Genomic DNA, 16,573 nt, shown 5'->3' with positions numbered 1-16,573 from the left:
GGGGAGACGTGAGCTGCACCCACAGCTGGATCCCAGTGCCTCCCAGTCTGCCCAGCTCAGCTCCCAGTGCCTCCCAGTGTCCCCAGCGAGGTTGCAGTGAAGCCCCCAGTGCAGCTCTCAGTGTTTATCAAGCATCGAGGCAGCAGCGGGGGGGCTGGGGGGAGCCCGCAGTGGGGCAGGTGGGGGTCGGGGGGCTGGGGGGCACAGACGGCGCTGGAGCAGCTGCGCAGGAGCTGGGGTTCCTTCAGGAGCTCTGGGGGGGGAAAGGGAGGAGATGAGGGGGGCAGAGACCCCAAACCCCAGGGAACCACCACAATCCAGAGACCCCCAAACCCCAAATCCCACCAAACCCCATGGACCCTGCAAACCCCAGGTCCCCATAGATCCCAAGGATCCTGAAACCCTAGAAACACCCATTGCCCCAGATCCCTTAAACCCTCAGGACCCCCAGACTCCAGGCACACCAAAACCAAAGAGACCCCAAAACCCCAGACACCAACAACACCCACAGACCGCAAAGATCCACCCAAACCCCAGGTTCCCTCCAGACTGCAGGTCACCCCCAGACCCCAATGACCTCCAGACCCAGGGACCCCAAGACTCCAGGGAGCACCATGAACACTATGGACTCTGCAAAGACCAGGGACTAATACAAACCCCAGGGACACCCAAACCCAGGACCCCCCGAACCCAACGTTTCCCCCCCGCCCCCAAATCCCAGAGACCCTCCAACCCCAAGGACACTCCAGACCCCAGAGATCCCCAAACCCCAAGTGCCCCCAAACACCAGGAACCCCTCAAACCCCAGATCCCCCCAGACCTCATGGACCCCCAGTCCCTAGGTCTCCACCAGCCCTTGGGATCTCTCGAGGTCCTGGAACCCCCAGAGACCTGAGGGACCTTCACAAACCCCAGGGACTGAATTGAAACTCAGGGACTCAAACCCCAGGGATCCCCGAAACCCCATGTGCCCGCAAACCTGAAGGATACCCAAGTCCCACCAAACCCCAAGGATCCCGAAACCCTAGAAACACCCAATGTCCCAGATCCCTTTAAATCCTAGGGACCCCCAGACTCCAGGGACCCCAAAACCAAAGAGAACCCCAGATCACAATGACCCCCCAAACCCCACGCCTCCCCAGGACCCAATGATCTCCCAGACCCTAATGACTTCCCAAAGACCCAGATCCCCACAGACCCTAATGATGCCCCCAGACCCCAATGAACCCCCAGAATGAAATGACCCCCCAGACTGCAATGATCCTCCAAAGTCCAGGTCCTCCCAGACCCCAATAACTCCCAAGACCCCAATGAACCCCCAAACGCCAGGACTCCCATACCCCAAAGACCCCCTCCCGAATCCCAGGTCCGCCCAGATCCTAATGATCCCCCAGACCTCAATGAGCCCCAAAACCCAGTGAGCCCCAAGAACTCAAAGGCCCCACAATCCCCACATCCCCACCAAACCCCAGACCCCCCCGACCCCTCAAAGCCCCAGACCCCAAAGACCCCTGAAATCCCAGGTCCCCCACAGAACCCAATGATCCCCTAAACCCCAATGAAACCCCAGACCCCAATGATCTCCCAGACCCCAATGACCCTCCCAACCCCCCCCTCCCCCACCATCCCCCCACTGACCTTGTTGCGGCCGTAGAGGACGAGCCCCAGCGCCAGGAAGACGAAGCCCAGCACGAAGCCCCCCACCCCCGTCAGCATCTTGCTCCTGGCGCCGTCCGCCTTCAGCTCTGCGGGGCCGAGAGCAGGGGCTCAGGGCTCGGGGGGCCCCGTCCCACTCCCCCTGCCCCCAGCCCAGGCTCTTACCCCACGCCTGGGTGACGGGGCGCTGCAGGCTGGCGTGCTCCACCTGGCACGTGTAGGTGTCCCCGCGCTGCGGGATGGTTTCCAGCATCACCAGCACCTGGTAGGTCCAGTCTCCGTTCTGCATCACGTCCGTGGACACCACGCCCTCCACCTCCTCGTGCCCGTTCTTGAACCACTTCACCTCGATCTCGGCGGGGTAGAAATCCGTCACGGCACAAACCAGCCTGTCGGGCTGGGGCAGGGAGCCCGACTGCACGGGGTGGATTTCCACCTGGGGCTGCACTGGGGGAGAGCGCCAGAGAGCTGCCCCGGGGCTGCCAGAGCCCAGGGGCCACCCAGCCTGGACCAGGGCTCGCCCTCTGCTCCCCAGACAGGGGGCCGGGGGCTCGCGGGGCAGGCCGGGAGGCAGAGAGCACAGAGGCGCTGCTGGGAGAGGGCTCCGAATGGCGAGGCTGGGAAGGACCTTGGAGACCCTCGAGCCCAAATGGAATGACTGTCCAGGTATGAGGAACCAGAAAGCAATGAATTGCGAGGTTGGGAAAGACCTTGGAGACCCTCAAGGCCAACCAGAGCTCTCCAGGTTAGAGGGACTGGAAAGCATTGAATCACTAATTTGGGAAAGACGTTGGAGACCCTGAAGCCCAGTTGGAGCTCTCCATGTACGAGGAATCAGAAAGCATTGAATCGCGAGGTTGGGAAAGAGCTTGGAGATCCTCAAGGCCAACTGGAGCTGTCCAAGTACAAAGAAAAAGAAAGAATTGAATTGTGTGTTTGGAAAAGACCCTGGAGACCCTCAAGCCACTGGAGTTCTCCAGGTTTGAGAGACAAGAAAATATTGAATCGCTAGGTTGGGAAGGATTTGGAGACCCTCAAGGACAACTGGACATGGCCGGGAGCTGGACTGGAGGAGCCCTGGGGGTCCCGTCCAGCCGCGGCCGTGGTGGGGCTGGGGTCTCGGGGAGGGGCGCGGGGGCTCTGCAGAAGCGCGGCACGGACACGCGCTGCCCTCCTGCGCCCGGGGGCTTGGCTCGTGCCCGACCCCCAGAGAGGGGCTGCCACACACTCACCTCGACGATCCACAACAGAATCCTTTGCCACCTCGTAGTTGTGTCGGCAGAACCTGTCCACTGCAGCCCGTTTATACTGCAGTTTGTCCTCCTGGCTGTTCCAGGATTTGGCTGAAGGCTCGCCCAGGGGGGTGTCGGCCACGAAGACCCCCACATCGCTGTCGAAGTGCATGAGCTGCTCCCGGTTGTAGATGTATCTCTCCACAAACCTCACCTGCTCGGTGCCATTGGTGAAGTAGCACTCGGATTTCAGCTGGTGCTGGAAGAATCCTGTTGGAGCAGAGCTGGGGTGAGGAGCCGCTGCCCCTTCCCCCTCCAGCGCCCAGCGATGGGGCAGGTGGGAGGAGGCCCGGGGACCCCCTTTCATATCCATCCCTTCCCTCTGGATCTGCTCCCAAAATCTAGGTACATACCTTCCCTCTGTATCAAGCCCTTCCCTCTAGCTCCACCCCTTCCCCCTAGCCCCATCCATTCCCTCCAGGTGCATCCCTTCCCGTTGCTCCATCACTTCCCCCCAGCTCCTACCCTTCCCCCTAACTCCATCCCTTCCCCCTAGCTCCATCCCTTCCCTCTGGATCCATCCCTTCCCCAGGGTCATGCCCGGGGACCCCCTTTCCCCATGCCACCCCCTCTCCCCCTTGGCTCGCCTTCGCGGCCCCCCAAGCCGGGGTTGGGCTCCGGCCCCCCGGCAGCGCCCAGCACCTCCCCACGCCGTGGGGCTGAGCTCACCTCGGCTCTCCTCGCCGGCAGCCCCGTGGGCTCCCAGCGCCACCAGTGCCACCAGCACGGCCCCAGCTCCCAGCACGCCAGCAGCCCCCATGGTGCTCCCGGCACAGAAGGCAGAGGTGCCGGCACCCCCGAGCCAGCCGCACTCTGCCCCAGTGCTGCCCAGTGGCGCCACTGGCAGTCCCAGCGCGGCCCAGTGCGCAGCGCAGCTGGGCAGCATCACTCGTCTCCAGGCAGAGGCGCGGGCGCGCGGCCGTCCGTCTGTCTGCTCCTCAGGGTGCTCTGGGCCGGGGCTCTGCCTGGGAACAGCTGAGGCGCCCTCGGGGCTCCCTGCCATTGGCCCACAGCTTGGAGAGCTTCTCCTGCCCCAGCTGCCCCGTCCTCCTCCTCTGGGGGCATCTCTTCCCCTGGATGCACCACTGCCCTCTGGATCCATCCCTTCCCTCTGCGTCCATCCCTTCCCTCTGCGTCCATCCCTTCCCTCTGGATCCATCCCTTCCCTCTGGATCCATCCCTGCCCTCTGGATCCATCCCTTCCCTCTGGGTCCATCCTTTCCCTCTGTCTCCATCCCTGCCCTCTGGATCCATCCATTCAGGCTGGATATTAGGAAAATTTTTTCATGGAAAGGGTCATTGGGCACTGGAACAGGCTGCCCAGGGAGGGGGTTGAGTTTCCTGGAGGTGTTTAAGGGATGGGTGGACGAGGTGCTGAGGTTTAGTGGCCAACAGGAATGGTTGGAGTCGATGATCCAAGAGGCCTTTTCCAACCTGGTGATTCTATCATTCTGTCTCGTTCTGTCCATCCTGTCTGGATCCAAGCCTTCCCTCTGGGTCTAACACTTGCATCGGGACCCATCTCTTTCCTCCCATCTTATCATTTCCCTCTAGGTCCATCCCTTCCCTCTAGGTCCATCCCTTCCCTCTGGGTCCATCCCTTCCCTCTGGGTCCATCTCTTCCCCCTGGCTCCATCCCTTTGCCCTAGCTCCATCTCATCCCTCTAGGTCCATCCCTTCCCTCTGGTTCCATCCCTTCCCTCTGGATCCATCCCTTCCCTCTGGATCCATCCCTTCCCTCTAGGTCCATCCCTTCCCTCTGGATCCATCCCTTCCCTTTTCAACATCTTTATCAATGACCTGGATGAAGGCATCCAGGGCACCCTCAGCGACTTTGCCGAGGACACTAAGCTGGGAGGAGCTGTCAATCTCCTGGTGGGTTTTGAGTCTCCAAAGGGATCTGAACAGGCTGCAACGCTGGCATCCACCACTTCCCTCTGGGTCAATCTCTCCATTCTAGATCCTATAATTCCTTCTGGGTCCATAACTTCCCTTTCATTCCATCCCATCCCTCTGGATCCATGCCTGCCCTCTGGATCCATCCCTGCCTTCTGCATCTATCCCTTCCCTCTGGGTCCATCCCTTCCCTCTGGGTCCATCCCTTCAAGCTGAACATTAGCGAAAAGCATCTCATGGAAAAGGTCTTCGGGCACTGGCAGAGGCTGCCCAGGGAGGGGGTTGAGTCACCTTCCCGGAGCGGTTTAAGGGACGGGTGGACGAGGTGCTGAGGGACATGGGTTAGTGATTGATGGGAATGGTTGGACTCGATGATCCAGAGGGTCCTTTCTACCTAGTGATTCTGGGATTCTGTGATCCTACTCTGGGACTTCAACCACCCCGACATCTGCTGGAAAAGTATCCCGGCAAGCTGGGGGCAATCCAGGAGACTCCTGGAGTGCATTGAGGGTCACTTCTTAGTGCAGCTGGTAGAGACCCCCACCCGAGGAGATGCAAAACTGGACCTGGTGGTCACCAATACGAGCGAACTGACCTGCGACATTAGGATCGGTGGCAGCCTGGGCTGCAGGGATCGGGCACTGGTGGAGTTGAAGGTCCAGAGGGATAGAATCATCGAATCATAGAATAACCAGGTTGGAAGAGACCCACCGGATCATCGAGTCCAACCATTCCTATCAAAGACTAAACCATGTCCCTCAGCACCTCGTCCACCCGTCCCTGGACCTGCTGGTCACGCCGTTTGTGATCCAAGCCAAGATGCCATTGGCCTTCTTGGCCACCTGGGCCCCTGCTGGCTCATGTTCAGTCGGCTGTCAACCAACCCCCCCAGGTCCCTCTCCTCCAGGCAGCTTTCTAGACAGACTTCTCCTAGTCTGGAGCTGCACAGGGTTGTTGTGCCCCAAGTGCAGGACCCGGCATTTGGCCTTATTAAACCTCATCCCATTGGACTCTGCCCATGGATCCAGCCTGTTCAGATCCCTTTGGAGCCTCCCGACCCTCCAGCAGATCCATCTTCCACCCAGCTTAGTGTTGTCTGAAAACTTGCTCAGGGTGCACTCGGTGCCTTCATCCAGGTCATTGATAAAGACATTGAACAGGGCTGGACCCAGTACTGAGCCCTGGGGAACCCCACTTGTCACTGGTCTCCAGCTGGAGTTAACTCCATTTCCCATCACTCTCTGGGCCCTCCAGCCAACCAGTTTTCCACCCAGGAGAGTGTGCGCCTGTCCAGCCCAGAGGTGACAGTTTCCGAAGCAGAATGCTGGGAGAAACTGTCAAAGGCTTTACTGAAGTCCAGGAAGATCCATCCACAGCCTTTCCCTCATCCAGCAGCCGAGTCACTTTGTCATAGAAGGCGATCAGGTTAGTCTGGCAAGACCTGCCTTTTGTGACCCCGTGTTGACTGGGCCTGATCACCCGGTTCTCTTGGATGAGCTTCATGACAGCACTCAAGATCAGCCTCCAGTCCAGTGGGACTTCCCCAGTCTTCCAGGACTGTTGGAAGATGATGGAAAGGGGTTTGGCCAGCACACCCGCCAGCTCCTTCAATACCCTTGGGTGAATCCCATCTGGCCCCATAGACTTGTGGGTGTCTAGTCGGGCTGGCAAGGCTCTGACCACCTCCTCTTGGATCACGGGAGCCTCATTCTGCTCCTCTAGCTCCTGGGTTTGTACAAAGACAGAACGACTTTCTTTACAATTAAATACTGAGGCAAAGAAGGCATTAAGTACCTCAGCCTTTTCCTCATCCCCTGTCACTGTTGTTCCTTCTGCGTCCAATAGGGACTGGATGATCTCCCTAGTCCTCCTTTTATTATTTATATATTTATAGAAGGATTTTTTGTTATCTTTCACAGACTTGGCCAATCTGATTTCTAGTTGAGCCTTAGCCCTTCTGATTTTTTCTCTGCACAATCTCACCTCCCTCCTGTAGTCCACCCAAGAGGCCTGTCCCCTCTTCCAGAGCCCATAAACATTTCTCTTCTTCTTGATATCACTCAAGATCTCTCTGTTCAACCAAGCTGGCTTTCTCCCCTGCCGGCTTTTTTTCCGGAACATGGAGATGGCTTTCTCCTGAGCTGCTAGGATTTTTCTCCTGAGCTGCTAGGATGTGGGACAGGTGAGGAGCAGAGTCAGGACACCATTTCAGGAAAGCAGACTCCCAGCTGGTCAAGGAATTACTCAGTAGGATCCCCTGGGATGACGTCCTCCAAGACAAGGGAGCAGAACAGAGCTGGAAGATGGTTTCCGTGCAACACAAGAGCGCTCAGTCCCCGTCTGTAGGAAATCAAGCAGGGAAGGGAAGAGACCGGCGTGTCTGAGTCGAGACCCGCTGGTTAAACTCAAGAAGAAGAGGGAGCCGCACGGGCAGGACAAGCAGGGACGGGGAACCTGGGATGTTCCTCAGGACGCTGCCCGGTTGTGTAGGGATGGAGCCAGGAAGGCCACGGCACAGCTGGAGCTGAACTTGGCGAGGGAAGGGAAGACCAACGAGAAGAGCTTCTACAGGTCCATCCACCAAAAGAGGAAGGTCAAAGAGAACATATCCCACTGATGGTTGGAAACGGTGATCACGGCTCAGCAGACGAGGAGAAGGCTGAGGGACTTAACAACGTTTCTGCTCTGTCTTCCCTGATAACCGCTCTCCTCTCCCCTCCCGCGTCATGGGACAGCAGGATGGTGACCAGGGGGATAAACCCTCTCCCACTGGAGAGGAGGACCAGGTTCGTGACCAGCTGAGGAACCCGAACATTTATAAGTCTATGGGAGCTGAGGAGCTGCACCCCGGAGTCCTGAGGGGACTGGCAGATGTGGTTGCCCAGCCACTCTCCGTGATATCTGAAAAGTCACGGCAGGTGGGAGAAGTCCCTGGGGACTGGAAGAAGGGTAAAGTCGTGCCTGTTGTTAAAAAGGGAACGCAAGTCAGGGGATCACTGACCTGCCAGCCTCCCCCCTGTGCCTGGGGAGATCGTGGGACAGATGCTCCTAGAAGCTCTGCTCAAGCCCATGGAGGACAGGGAGGTGATTAACGGCAGCCAGCACGGCTTCACCAGGGGAAGGTCCCGTATGACCAGCTTAGTGGGTGACCTCAGCAGTGGACACGGCTCAACCGATGGATGGGATCTACCTGGGCTTCTGTAAAGCCTCTGACATGGTCCCCCCCAGCATCCTTCTCTCTAAACAGGAGAGAGATGGATTTGATGGGTGGATGGTTCAGGGGATAAGAAAGTGGTTGGAGGGTCGTGTTCGAAGCGTAGTGGTCAATGGCTTCAAGTCCAGATGGAGGATGGTGACCAGTGGTGGCCCTGAGGGGTCCGTACTGGGATCGGTGCTGTTGAATATCTTCAGCAGTGACGCAAACAGCGAGATCGAGGGCCCTCTCAGCAAGTTTGGAGGTCACAGTGAGCTGAGTGTGCAGTTGCCACAACTGAAGGACGGGATCATCCCGAGGGACCTGGACAGGCTGGAGAAGTGGGACTGGGAGAACCTCATGAGGCCCAACAGGGCCAAGTGCAGGGTCCTACACCTGGGTCGGGGCAATCCCCGACTTCAGTACACGATGGGGGATGATGAGATGGAGAACAGCATGAGGAGGAGGACTTGGGGTGTTGGGGGAGGAGAACCTCAACCTGAGCCAGCAATGTGTGCTCACAGCCCAGAATCCAAGCGCGTCTTGGGCTGCATCAGAAGCTGCGGGGCCAGCAGGGCGAGGGAGGGGATTATCCCCTCGGCTCCACTTGGGTGAGACCTCATCTGGAGTGTTGTCTCCACTTCTGGAACCCTCAAGATGAGAAGGAGATGGAGCAGCAGGAACGGGTCCAGAGGAGGCTACAAGGATGAACCGAGGGCTGGAGCATACGAGGAGAGGCTGAGAGAGTTGGGGTTGTTCAGCCTGGAGAAGAGAAGGCTCCGAGGAGACCTTAGATCAGCTTCCAGTGCGTGAAAGGGCTCCAAGAGAGCTGGGGAGGGGCTGTTCCCAAAGGCTTGGGGTGACAGGACAAGGGACAATGGGGATAAACTGGAGAGGGGCAGAGTTTGACTGGACATAACGAGAAATCTCTTCACCATGAGGATGGGGAGGCCCTGGAACAGGTTGCCCCGGAAGGTTGCATCTGCCCCATCCCTGGAGGGGTTCAAGGCCAGGTTGGATGGGGGATTGGAGCCCCTGATCCAGTGGGAGGTGTCCCTGCCCAGGGCCACAGGGCTGCGACTGGATGAGCTTTAAGGTCTCCCCCAACCCAAACCATTCTACGATTCCGTGACTCTATGACTGTACGATAATAACATGAAAATCAGTCCTTGGGAAGGAAAAGAATGTTGGAAAATCTATAGATGGGAAATCTCTCCAGTCCCAGCTCTGGTCTCGCTGCCCACGGCTGATGGAGATGACGGCCCCGCGGTGCCCAGGCTGGGTGAGGGATGCTGGCTTCCCAGAACTCCCAGCATGGGATGGGTTGGGTTGGAAGGGATCTCAAAGCCCATCCAGGTCCAATCCTGGTGGTGCTAATGCTGATGGTGATGGAGATCATGGAATTGTGGAATGGTTTGGATTGTGAGAGACCTCAAAGCTCATCTAGTTTGACTCGTGGTGGTGCTAATGTTGGAGGTGATGGAGAACGTGGAATGGTTTGGGTTGGAAGGGACCTCCAAGCCCATCCCGATCCTCCCCCGGCCATGGGCAGGGACAACTCCCACTGGATCAGGGGCTCCAAAGCTCCTCCAGCCTGAACCCCTCCAGGGATGGGGCAGCCCGGGTTTCTCTGGCTTCCTGGGCCAGGGCCTCCCCTCCTTCATTCCCATCCCTTCTGGTAGGAAAAGGCCCTGGGGCGCTGGTCGACAGCGGCCCAACAGGATCCAGCAGTGGCCCCGGAGGCCCAGGTGGCCACCAGCATCCTGGCTGGGGTCACCATGGGGTGTCCAGCAGGCACAGGGATGGGATCATCCCCTGGGGAGGCCGCACCTGGAACCCTGGGGTCAGTTTTGGGCTCCTCACTCCAAGAGGGACCTGGAGGGGCTGGAGTGCGTCCGGAGAAGGGGATGGAGACCCTGGGAAGGGAGGTGGTTTGGGAGTGACCTCGGGTCAAGAGTTGGATTGGATCTGGAAGGACTTTTCCAACCCAACCCATTCCAACGTTCCCTGGTTCCAAGAGGGACCTGGAGGGGCTGGAGAGCGTGCGGAGAAGGGACTGGAGCTGGGAGGGGTGTGGAGAGGCCGGGAAGGGTGTGAGGGGTCTGAGGGGGCTTTGGTGTGGAGAAGAGGAGCTGAGGGGAGACCTCGTCGCTCTCTGCAGCTGACAGGGAGGAGGTTGGAGTGAGGTGGGTGCTGGTCTCTCCTCCCAAGGAACAAGGGATGGGATGAGAGGGACTGTCCTCCAGTTGGGCGACGGGATGGGGAGACGTGAGCTGCACCCACAGCTGGATCCCAGTGCCTCCCAGTCTGCCCAGCTCAGCTCCCAGTGCCTCCCAGTCTCCCCATCTCCCTCCCAGTGCCTCCCAGTGTCCCCAGCGAGGTTGCAGTGAAGCCCCCAGTGCAGCTCTCAGTGTTTATCAAGCATCGAGGCAGCAGCGGGGGGGCTGGGGGGAGCCCGCAGTGGGGCAGGCGGGGGTCGGGGGGCTGGGGGGCACGGACGGTGCTGGAGCGGCTGCGCAGGAGCTGGGGTTCCTTCAGGAGCTCTGGGGGGAAAGGGAGGAGATGAGGGGGGCGGGGACTCCAAACCCCCGGGACCCCAGAGACCCCCAAGACCCAGGGACACACCAAAACCCAATTGCCCCCAAACCTGAAGGATCCCCAAACCCCAAGTCCCACCAAACCCCAGGGACCCTGCAAATGCCAAGTCCCTGCAGATCCCAAGGATCCCCAGTCTTCAGATCCCCAAAAGCCAACATACTCCACGGCCCCAGGTCCCCCCAGACCCCAATGACCTCCCTAGACCCTGCTGATCCCCCCAAATCTCAAGTCACCCCAGGTCCCGTGACGTCCCCAGATCCCAATGACCCCCCAGAGCCCAATGATCCCCCAAAGCACCAGGTCCCCTGGATCCCAATGACACACCCAGAGCTCAAATCCCCACATCCCCACCAGACCCCAGACCCCCCAAACCCTATGACCCCCAAACCCCAGCCCCCCCGACCACAATGACCCCCCTACATCCCAGGACTCCCAGGCCCCAAAGTCACCCCAAAAATCTCAGCTCTCCCCAGACTCTAATGATCCCCCAAAGCCCCAGGTCCCCTGAAACCCCGATGACTCCCTAGACCCCAATGACACCCCAAAGCCCAATGGCCCCCCGGACAACAATGATCCCCTCAGACCCCAGCTCCCTCCAGATCCCAATGACCCCTGAAACCCCTGATCCCCCAGACCCCAATAACCCCCCATAACCATGAACCCCCCCAAAACCCAATGACCACCTCAGACCCCAGGTCCCTCTAGACCCCAATGATCCCCCAAACCCCAATGAAGCCTCAGACCTCAGCCAACACCCTACCCCAATAATCCCCCTAACCCCAGCCCCCCAAAGATCCCAATGACCCCCTAAACCCCCCGCCCCCCCCCCAACCATCACCCCGCTGACCTTGTTGCGGCCGTAGAGGACGAGCCCCAGCGCCAGGAAGACGAAGCCCAGCACGAAGCCCCCCACCCCCGTCAGCATCTTGCTCCTGGCGCCGTCCGCCTGCAGCTCTGCGGGGCCGAGAGCAGGGGCTCAGGGCTCAGAGGGCCCCCGTCCCACTCCCCCTGCCCCCAGCCCAGGCTCTTACCCCACGCCTGGGTGACGGGGCGCTGCAGGCTGGCGTGCTCCACCTGGCACGTGTAGGTGTCCCCGCGCTGCGGGATGCTTTCCAGCATCACCAGCACCTGGTAGGTCCAGTCTCCGTTCTGCATCACGTCCGTGGACACCACGCCCTCCACCTCCTCGTGCCCGTTCTTGAACCACTTCACCTCGATCTCGGCGGGGTAGAAATCCGTCACGGCACAAACCAGCCTGTCGGGCTGGGGCAGGGAGCCCGACTGCACGGGGTGGATTTCCACCTGGGGCTGCACTGGGGGAGAGCGCCAGAGAGCTGCCCCGGGGCTGCCAGAGCCCAGGGGCCACCCAGCCTGGACCAGGGCTCGCCCTCTGCTCCCCAGACAGGGGGCCGGGGGCTCGCGGGGCAGGCTGGGAGGCAGAGAGCACAGAGGCGCTGCTGGGAGAGGGCTCCGACACCCTCAAGCCCAGCCGGAGCTCTCCAGGGGCGAGAAAGCATGGAATGGCGAGGCTGGGAAGGACCTTGGAGACCCTCGAGCCCAAATGGAATGACTGTCCAGGTGTGAGGAACCAGAAAGCAATGAATTGTGAGGTTGGGAAAGACCTTGGAGACCCTCAAGGCCAACCAGAGCTCTCCAGGTTAGAGGGACTGGAAAGCATTGAATCACTAATTTGGGAAAGACCTTGGAGACCCTGAAGCCCAGTTGGAGCTCTCCATGTACGAGGAATCAGAAAGCATTGAATTGCGAGGTTGGGAAAGAACTTGGAGATCCTCAAGGCCAACTGGAGCTCTCCAGGGGCGAGAAACCATTGAATCACAATGTTGGGAAAGACCTTGGAAACCCTCAAGCTCAGCCAGGAGAAGGTTTTCAGCAAAGAGGAACCAGAAAGCATTGAATCACGAGGTTGGAAAGGACCTTGGAGACCTTTAAACCTAACCGGTACGAGCTCTCCAGGTACGAGAGACCAGGAAATATTGAATCGTTAATTTGGGAAGGACCTTGGAGACCCTCAAGGCCAACTGGACGCGGCCACTGCTAACCCAGATCTGCGAGCACTTCATCTGCCCGGCTTGGGAACCCCTCCAGGGATGGGGACTCCACCACCTCCCTGCGCAGCTGTTCCAGGGCCTGAGAGCCCTTCTGGGGAAGAAAGTTGTGCTGCCGTCCAAGCCGAACCCCTGTGGCCACCACCCAGCCCCGTCCTCGTCCAGCGTGTCGGTCTCTTCTCGCCAGGAACAAGTGATGGGATGAGAGGAACCCCCTGCGGCTGGGCCAGGGGAGGTTTGGGCTGGAGACTGGGATGTGGGCAGTGCCGGGAGCTGGACTGGAGGAGCCCTGGGGGTCCCGTCCAGCCGCGGCCGTGGTGGGGCTGGGGGCCTCGGGGAAGGGCGCGGGGGCTCTGCGCGAGCGCGGCACGGACACGCGCTGCCCTCCTGCGCCCGGGGGCTTGGCTCGTGCCCGACCCCCGGAGAGGGGCTGCCACGCGCTCACCTCGACGATCCACGGTGTAAGAGGAATACACCTCGTAGTTGTGTCGGCAGAACGTGTCCACTGCAGCCCGTAAATACTGCAGGTAATCCTCCTGGCTGTTGAAGTATTTGGCTTGGGGCTCGCCCAGGGGGGTGTCGGCCACGTAGACCCCCACATCGCTGTCGAAGTGCATGAACTGCTCCCGGTTGTAGATGTATCTGTGCACAAACCTCACCCGCTCGGTGCCGTTGGTGAAGTAGCAGTCGGATTTAAAATAGGCCTGGAAGAAGCCTGTTGGAGCAGAGCTGGGGTGAGGAGCCGCTGCCCCTTCCCCCTCCAGCGCCCAGCGATGGGGCAGGTGGGAGGAGGCCCGGGGACCCCCTTTCAAATCCATCCCTTCCCTCTGGATCCACTCCCAAAATCTTGGTACATACCTTCCCTCTGGATCCATCCCTTCCCTCTGGATCCACCCCTTCCCCCTAGCCCCATACATTCCTTCCAGGTCCCTCCCTTCCCCCCAGCTTCATCCTTTCCCCCTAACTCCATCCCTTCCCCCAAGCTCCATCCCTTCCCCTAGCTCCATCCCTTCCCTCTGGATCCAGCCCTTCCTTCTAGCTCCACCCCTTCCCCCTAGGCCCATCACTTCCCCCTAACTCAATCCCTTTCCCCCAGGGCTCTTCCTGGGAACAGCCGAGGCGCCCTCGGGGCTCCCTGCCATTGGCCCACAGCTTGGAGAGCTTCTCCTGCCCCAGCTGCCCCGTCCTCCTCCTCTGGGGGCATCTCTTCCCTTGGATGCACCACTGCCCTCTGGATCCATCCCTTCCTTCTGGGTCCATCCCTTCCCTCTGGATCCATCCCTGCCCTCTGGATCCATCCCTACCCTCTGGATCCATCCCTTCCCTCTGGAACCACCACTGCCCTCTGGAAACACCACTGCCGTCTGGGTCCATCCCCTCCCTCTGGGTCCATCCCCTCCCTCTGGATCCATCCCTTCCCTTTTCAACATCTTTATCAATGACCTGGATGAAGGCATCCAGGGCACCCTCAGCGACTTTGCAGAGGACACTAAGCTGGGAGGAGCTGTCCATCTCCTGGAGGGTTTTGAGTCTCCAAAGGGATCTGAACAGGCTGGAACGCTGGGATCCACCACTTCCCTCTGGGTCCATCTCTCCCTCCTAGATCCATTACTTCCTCTGCATCCATTACTTCCCTTTCAATCCATCCCTTCCCTTTCAATCCATCCCTTCCCTTTCATTCCATTCCTTTTCTCTGGGTCCATCTATTTCCTCTGGACACATCCCTTTCCTCAGATCCTTCTGTTCCCTCTAGGTCCATCCCTTCCCTCTTCATAAATCCCTTCCCTCTAGGCCAATCCCTTCCCCCTAGCTCCATTCCTTCCCTTTAGGTCTGTCACTTCTTCCTGGCTCCATCCCTTCCCTCTGGATCCATCCCTTCCCTCTAGCTCCTTCCCTTCCCTCTACCTCCATCCCTACCACCTGTCTCCATCCCTACCCCTGTCTCCATCCATTCCCTCTAGCTCCATCCATTCCCTTGTCTCCATCCCTTACCCCTAGCTCCATCCTTTCCCTATAGCTCCATCCCTTCCCTCTGGATCCAGCCCTTCCCCAGGGTCATGCCCGGGGACCCCCTTTCCCCATGCCACCCCCTCTCCCCCCGGCTCGCCCTCGCGGCCCCCCAAGCCGGGGTTGGGCTCCGGCCCCCCGGCAGCGCCCAGCACCTCCCCACGCCGTGGGGCTGAGCTCACCTCGGGTCTCCTCGCCGGCAGCCCCGTGGGCTCCCAGCGCCACCAGTGCCACCAGCACGGCCCCAGCTCCCAGCACGCCAGCAGCCCCCATGGTGCTCCCGGCACAGAAGGCAGAGGTGCCGGCACCCCCGAGCCAGCCGCACTCTGCCCCAGTGCTGCCCAGTGGCGCCACTGGCAGTCCCAGCGCGGCCCAGTGCGCAGCGCAGCTGGGCAGCATCACTCGTCTCCAGGCAGAGGCGCGGGCGCGCGGCCGGCCGTCTGTCTGCTCCTCAGGGTGCTCTGGGCCGGGGCTCTGCCTGGGAACAGCTGAGGCGCCCTCGGGGCTCCCTGCCATTGGCCCACAGCTTGGAGAGCTTCTCCTGCCCCAGCTGCCCCGTCCTTCTCCTCTGGGGGCATCTCTTCCCCTGGATGCACCACTGCCCTCTGGATCCATCCCTTCCCTCTGGGTCCATCCCTTCCCTCTGGCTCCATCCCTGCCCTCTGTGTCCATCCCTGCCCTCTGGATCCAGCCCTTCCCTCTAGATCCAGCCCTTCCCTCTGGATCCATCCCTTCCCTCTGCGTCCATCCCTTCCCTCTGGGTCCATCCCTTCCTTCTGGGTCCATCCCTTCCCTCTGGATCCACCACTGCCCTCTGGATCCATCCCTGCCCTCTGGATCCATCCCTTCCCTCTGGGTCCATCCCTTCCCTCTGGCTCCATCCCTGCCCTCTGTGTCCATCCCTGCCCTCTGGATCCATCCATTCAGGCTGGATATTAGGAAAATTTTTTCATGGCAAGGGTCATTGGGCACTGGAACAGGCTGCCCAGGGAGGGGGTTGAGTTTCCTGGAGGTGTTTAAGGGATGGGTGGATGAGGTGCTGAGGTTTAGTGGCCGACAGGAATGGTTGGAGTCGATGATCCAAGAGGCCTTTTCCAACCTGGCGATACTATCATTCTGTCTCGTTCAGTCCATCCTGTCTGGATCCAAGCCTTCCCTCTGGGTCTAACACTTGCATCGGGACCCATCTCTTTCCTCCCATCTTATCATTTCCCTCTAGGTCCATCCCTTCCCTCTAGGTCCATCCCTTCCCTCTGGGTCAATCCCTTCCCTCTGGGTCCATCTCTTCCCCCTGGCTCCATCCCTTTGCCCTAGCTCCATCTCATCCCTCTAGGTCCCTCCCTTCGCTCTGGGTCCATCCCTTCCCTCTGGATCCATCCCTTCCCTTTTCAACATCTTTATCAATGACCTGGATGAAGGCATCCCGGGCACCCTCAGCGACTTTGCAGAGGACACTAAGCTGGGAGGAGCTGTCAATCTCCTGGTGGGTTTTGAGTCTCCAAAGGGATCTGAACAGGCTGCAACGCTGGCATCCACCACTTCCCTCTGGGTCAATCTCTCCATTCTAGATCCTATAATTCCTTCTGGGTCCATAACTTCCCTTTCAATCCATCCCATCCCTCTGGATCCATGCCTGCCCTCTGGATCCATCCCTGCCCTCTGCATCTATCCCTTCCCTCTGGGTCCATCCCTTCCCTCTGGGTCCACCCCTTCAAGCTGAACATTAGCGCAAAGCATTTCATGGAAAAGGTCTTCAGGCACTGGCAGAGGCTGCCCAGAGAGGGGGTTGAGTCACCTTCCTGGAGGAGTTTAAGGGACGGGTGGATGAGGTGCTGAGGGACATGGGTTAGTGATTGATGGGAATG

General features: G+C 59.7%; 2 protein-coding genes across 2 annotated transcripts; both read right to left on the bottom strand.

The window, feature by feature from the left end:
* Positions 1-224: 224 nt before the first annotated feature.
* Positions 225-3,886, bottom strand: LOC138733906 (class II histocompatibility antigen, B-L beta chain-like). Its single transcript, XM_069881424.1, has 5 exons — positions 3,618-3,886; positions 2,889-3,158; positions 1,822-2,103; positions 1,639-1,745; positions 225-253 (listed from the first exon to the last, which is right to left on the bottom strand). The coding sequence occupies exons 1-5, from the start codon at positions 3,832-3,834 to the stop codon at positions 245-247; spliced, it is 885 nt and encodes a 294-aa protein (XP_069737525.1). The 5' UTR covers positions 3,835-3,886; the 3' UTR covers positions 225-244.
* Positions 3,887-10,448: 6,562 nt separating this feature from the next.
* On the bottom strand, positions 10,449-15,121 carry LOC138733903 (class II histocompatibility antigen, B-L beta chain-like). Its single transcript, XM_069881421.1, has 5 exons — positions 14,891-15,121; positions 13,147-13,416; positions 11,667-11,948; positions 11,483-11,589; positions 10,449-10,580 (listed from the first exon to the last, which is right to left on the bottom strand). Exons 1-5 carry the CDS (start codon positions 15,105-15,107, stop codon positions 10,572-10,574), a joined length of 885 nt encoding a protein of 294 aa, XP_069737522.1. The 5' UTR covers positions 15,108-15,121; the 3' UTR covers positions 10,449-10,571.
* Positions 15,122-16,573: the final 1,452 nt, after the last annotated feature.

Source organism: Phaenicophaeus curvirostris, unplaced genomic scaffold (assembly GCF_032191515.1).
Source record: "Phaenicophaeus curvirostris isolate KB17595 unplaced genomic scaffold, BPBGC_Pcur_1.0 scaffold_44, whole genome shotgun sequence".
In the NCBI taxonomy this organism is placed as follows: domain Eukaryota; kingdom Metazoa; phylum Chordata; class Aves; order Cuculiformes; family Cuculidae; genus Phaenicophaeus; species Phaenicophaeus curvirostris.
Note: the sequence above shows the minus strand (reverse complement) of the source record. Positions and strands in the feature narration are given on the sequence as shown.

What these genes read in the sequence shown, in the direction of transcription:
- LOC138733906 (XM_069881424.1), bottom strand. Translation starts at nt 3,834, where the DNA reads ATGCTGCCCAGCTGCGCTGCGCACTGGGCCGCGCTGGGACTGCCAGTG. An exon ending in TGCCGGCGAGGAGAGCCGAG is followed by an intron (nt 3,159 to 3,617) that starts GTGAGCTCAGCC and finishes CTGCTCCAACAG; the next exon opens with GATTCTTCCAGCACCAGCTG. An exon ending in TTCTGTTGTGGATCGTCGAG is followed by an intron (nt 2,104 to 2,888) that starts GTGAGTGTGTGG and finishes GCTCTCCCCCAG; the next exon opens with TGCAGCCCCAGGTGGAAATC.
- LOC138733903 (XM_069881421.1), bottom strand. Translation starts at nt 15,107, where the DNA reads ATGCTGCCCAGCTGCGCTGCGCACTGGGCCGCGCTGGGACTGCCAGTG. An exon ending in TGCCGGCGAGGAGACCCGAG is followed by an intron (nt 13,417 to 14,890) that starts GTGAGCTCAGCC and finishes CTGCTCCAACAG; the next exon opens with GCTTCTTCCAGGCCTATTTT. An exon ending in TTACACCGTGGATCGTCGAG is followed by an intron (nt 11,949 to 13,146) that starts GTGAGCGCGTGG and finishes GCTCTCCCCCAG; the next exon opens with TGCAGCCCCAGGTGGAAATC.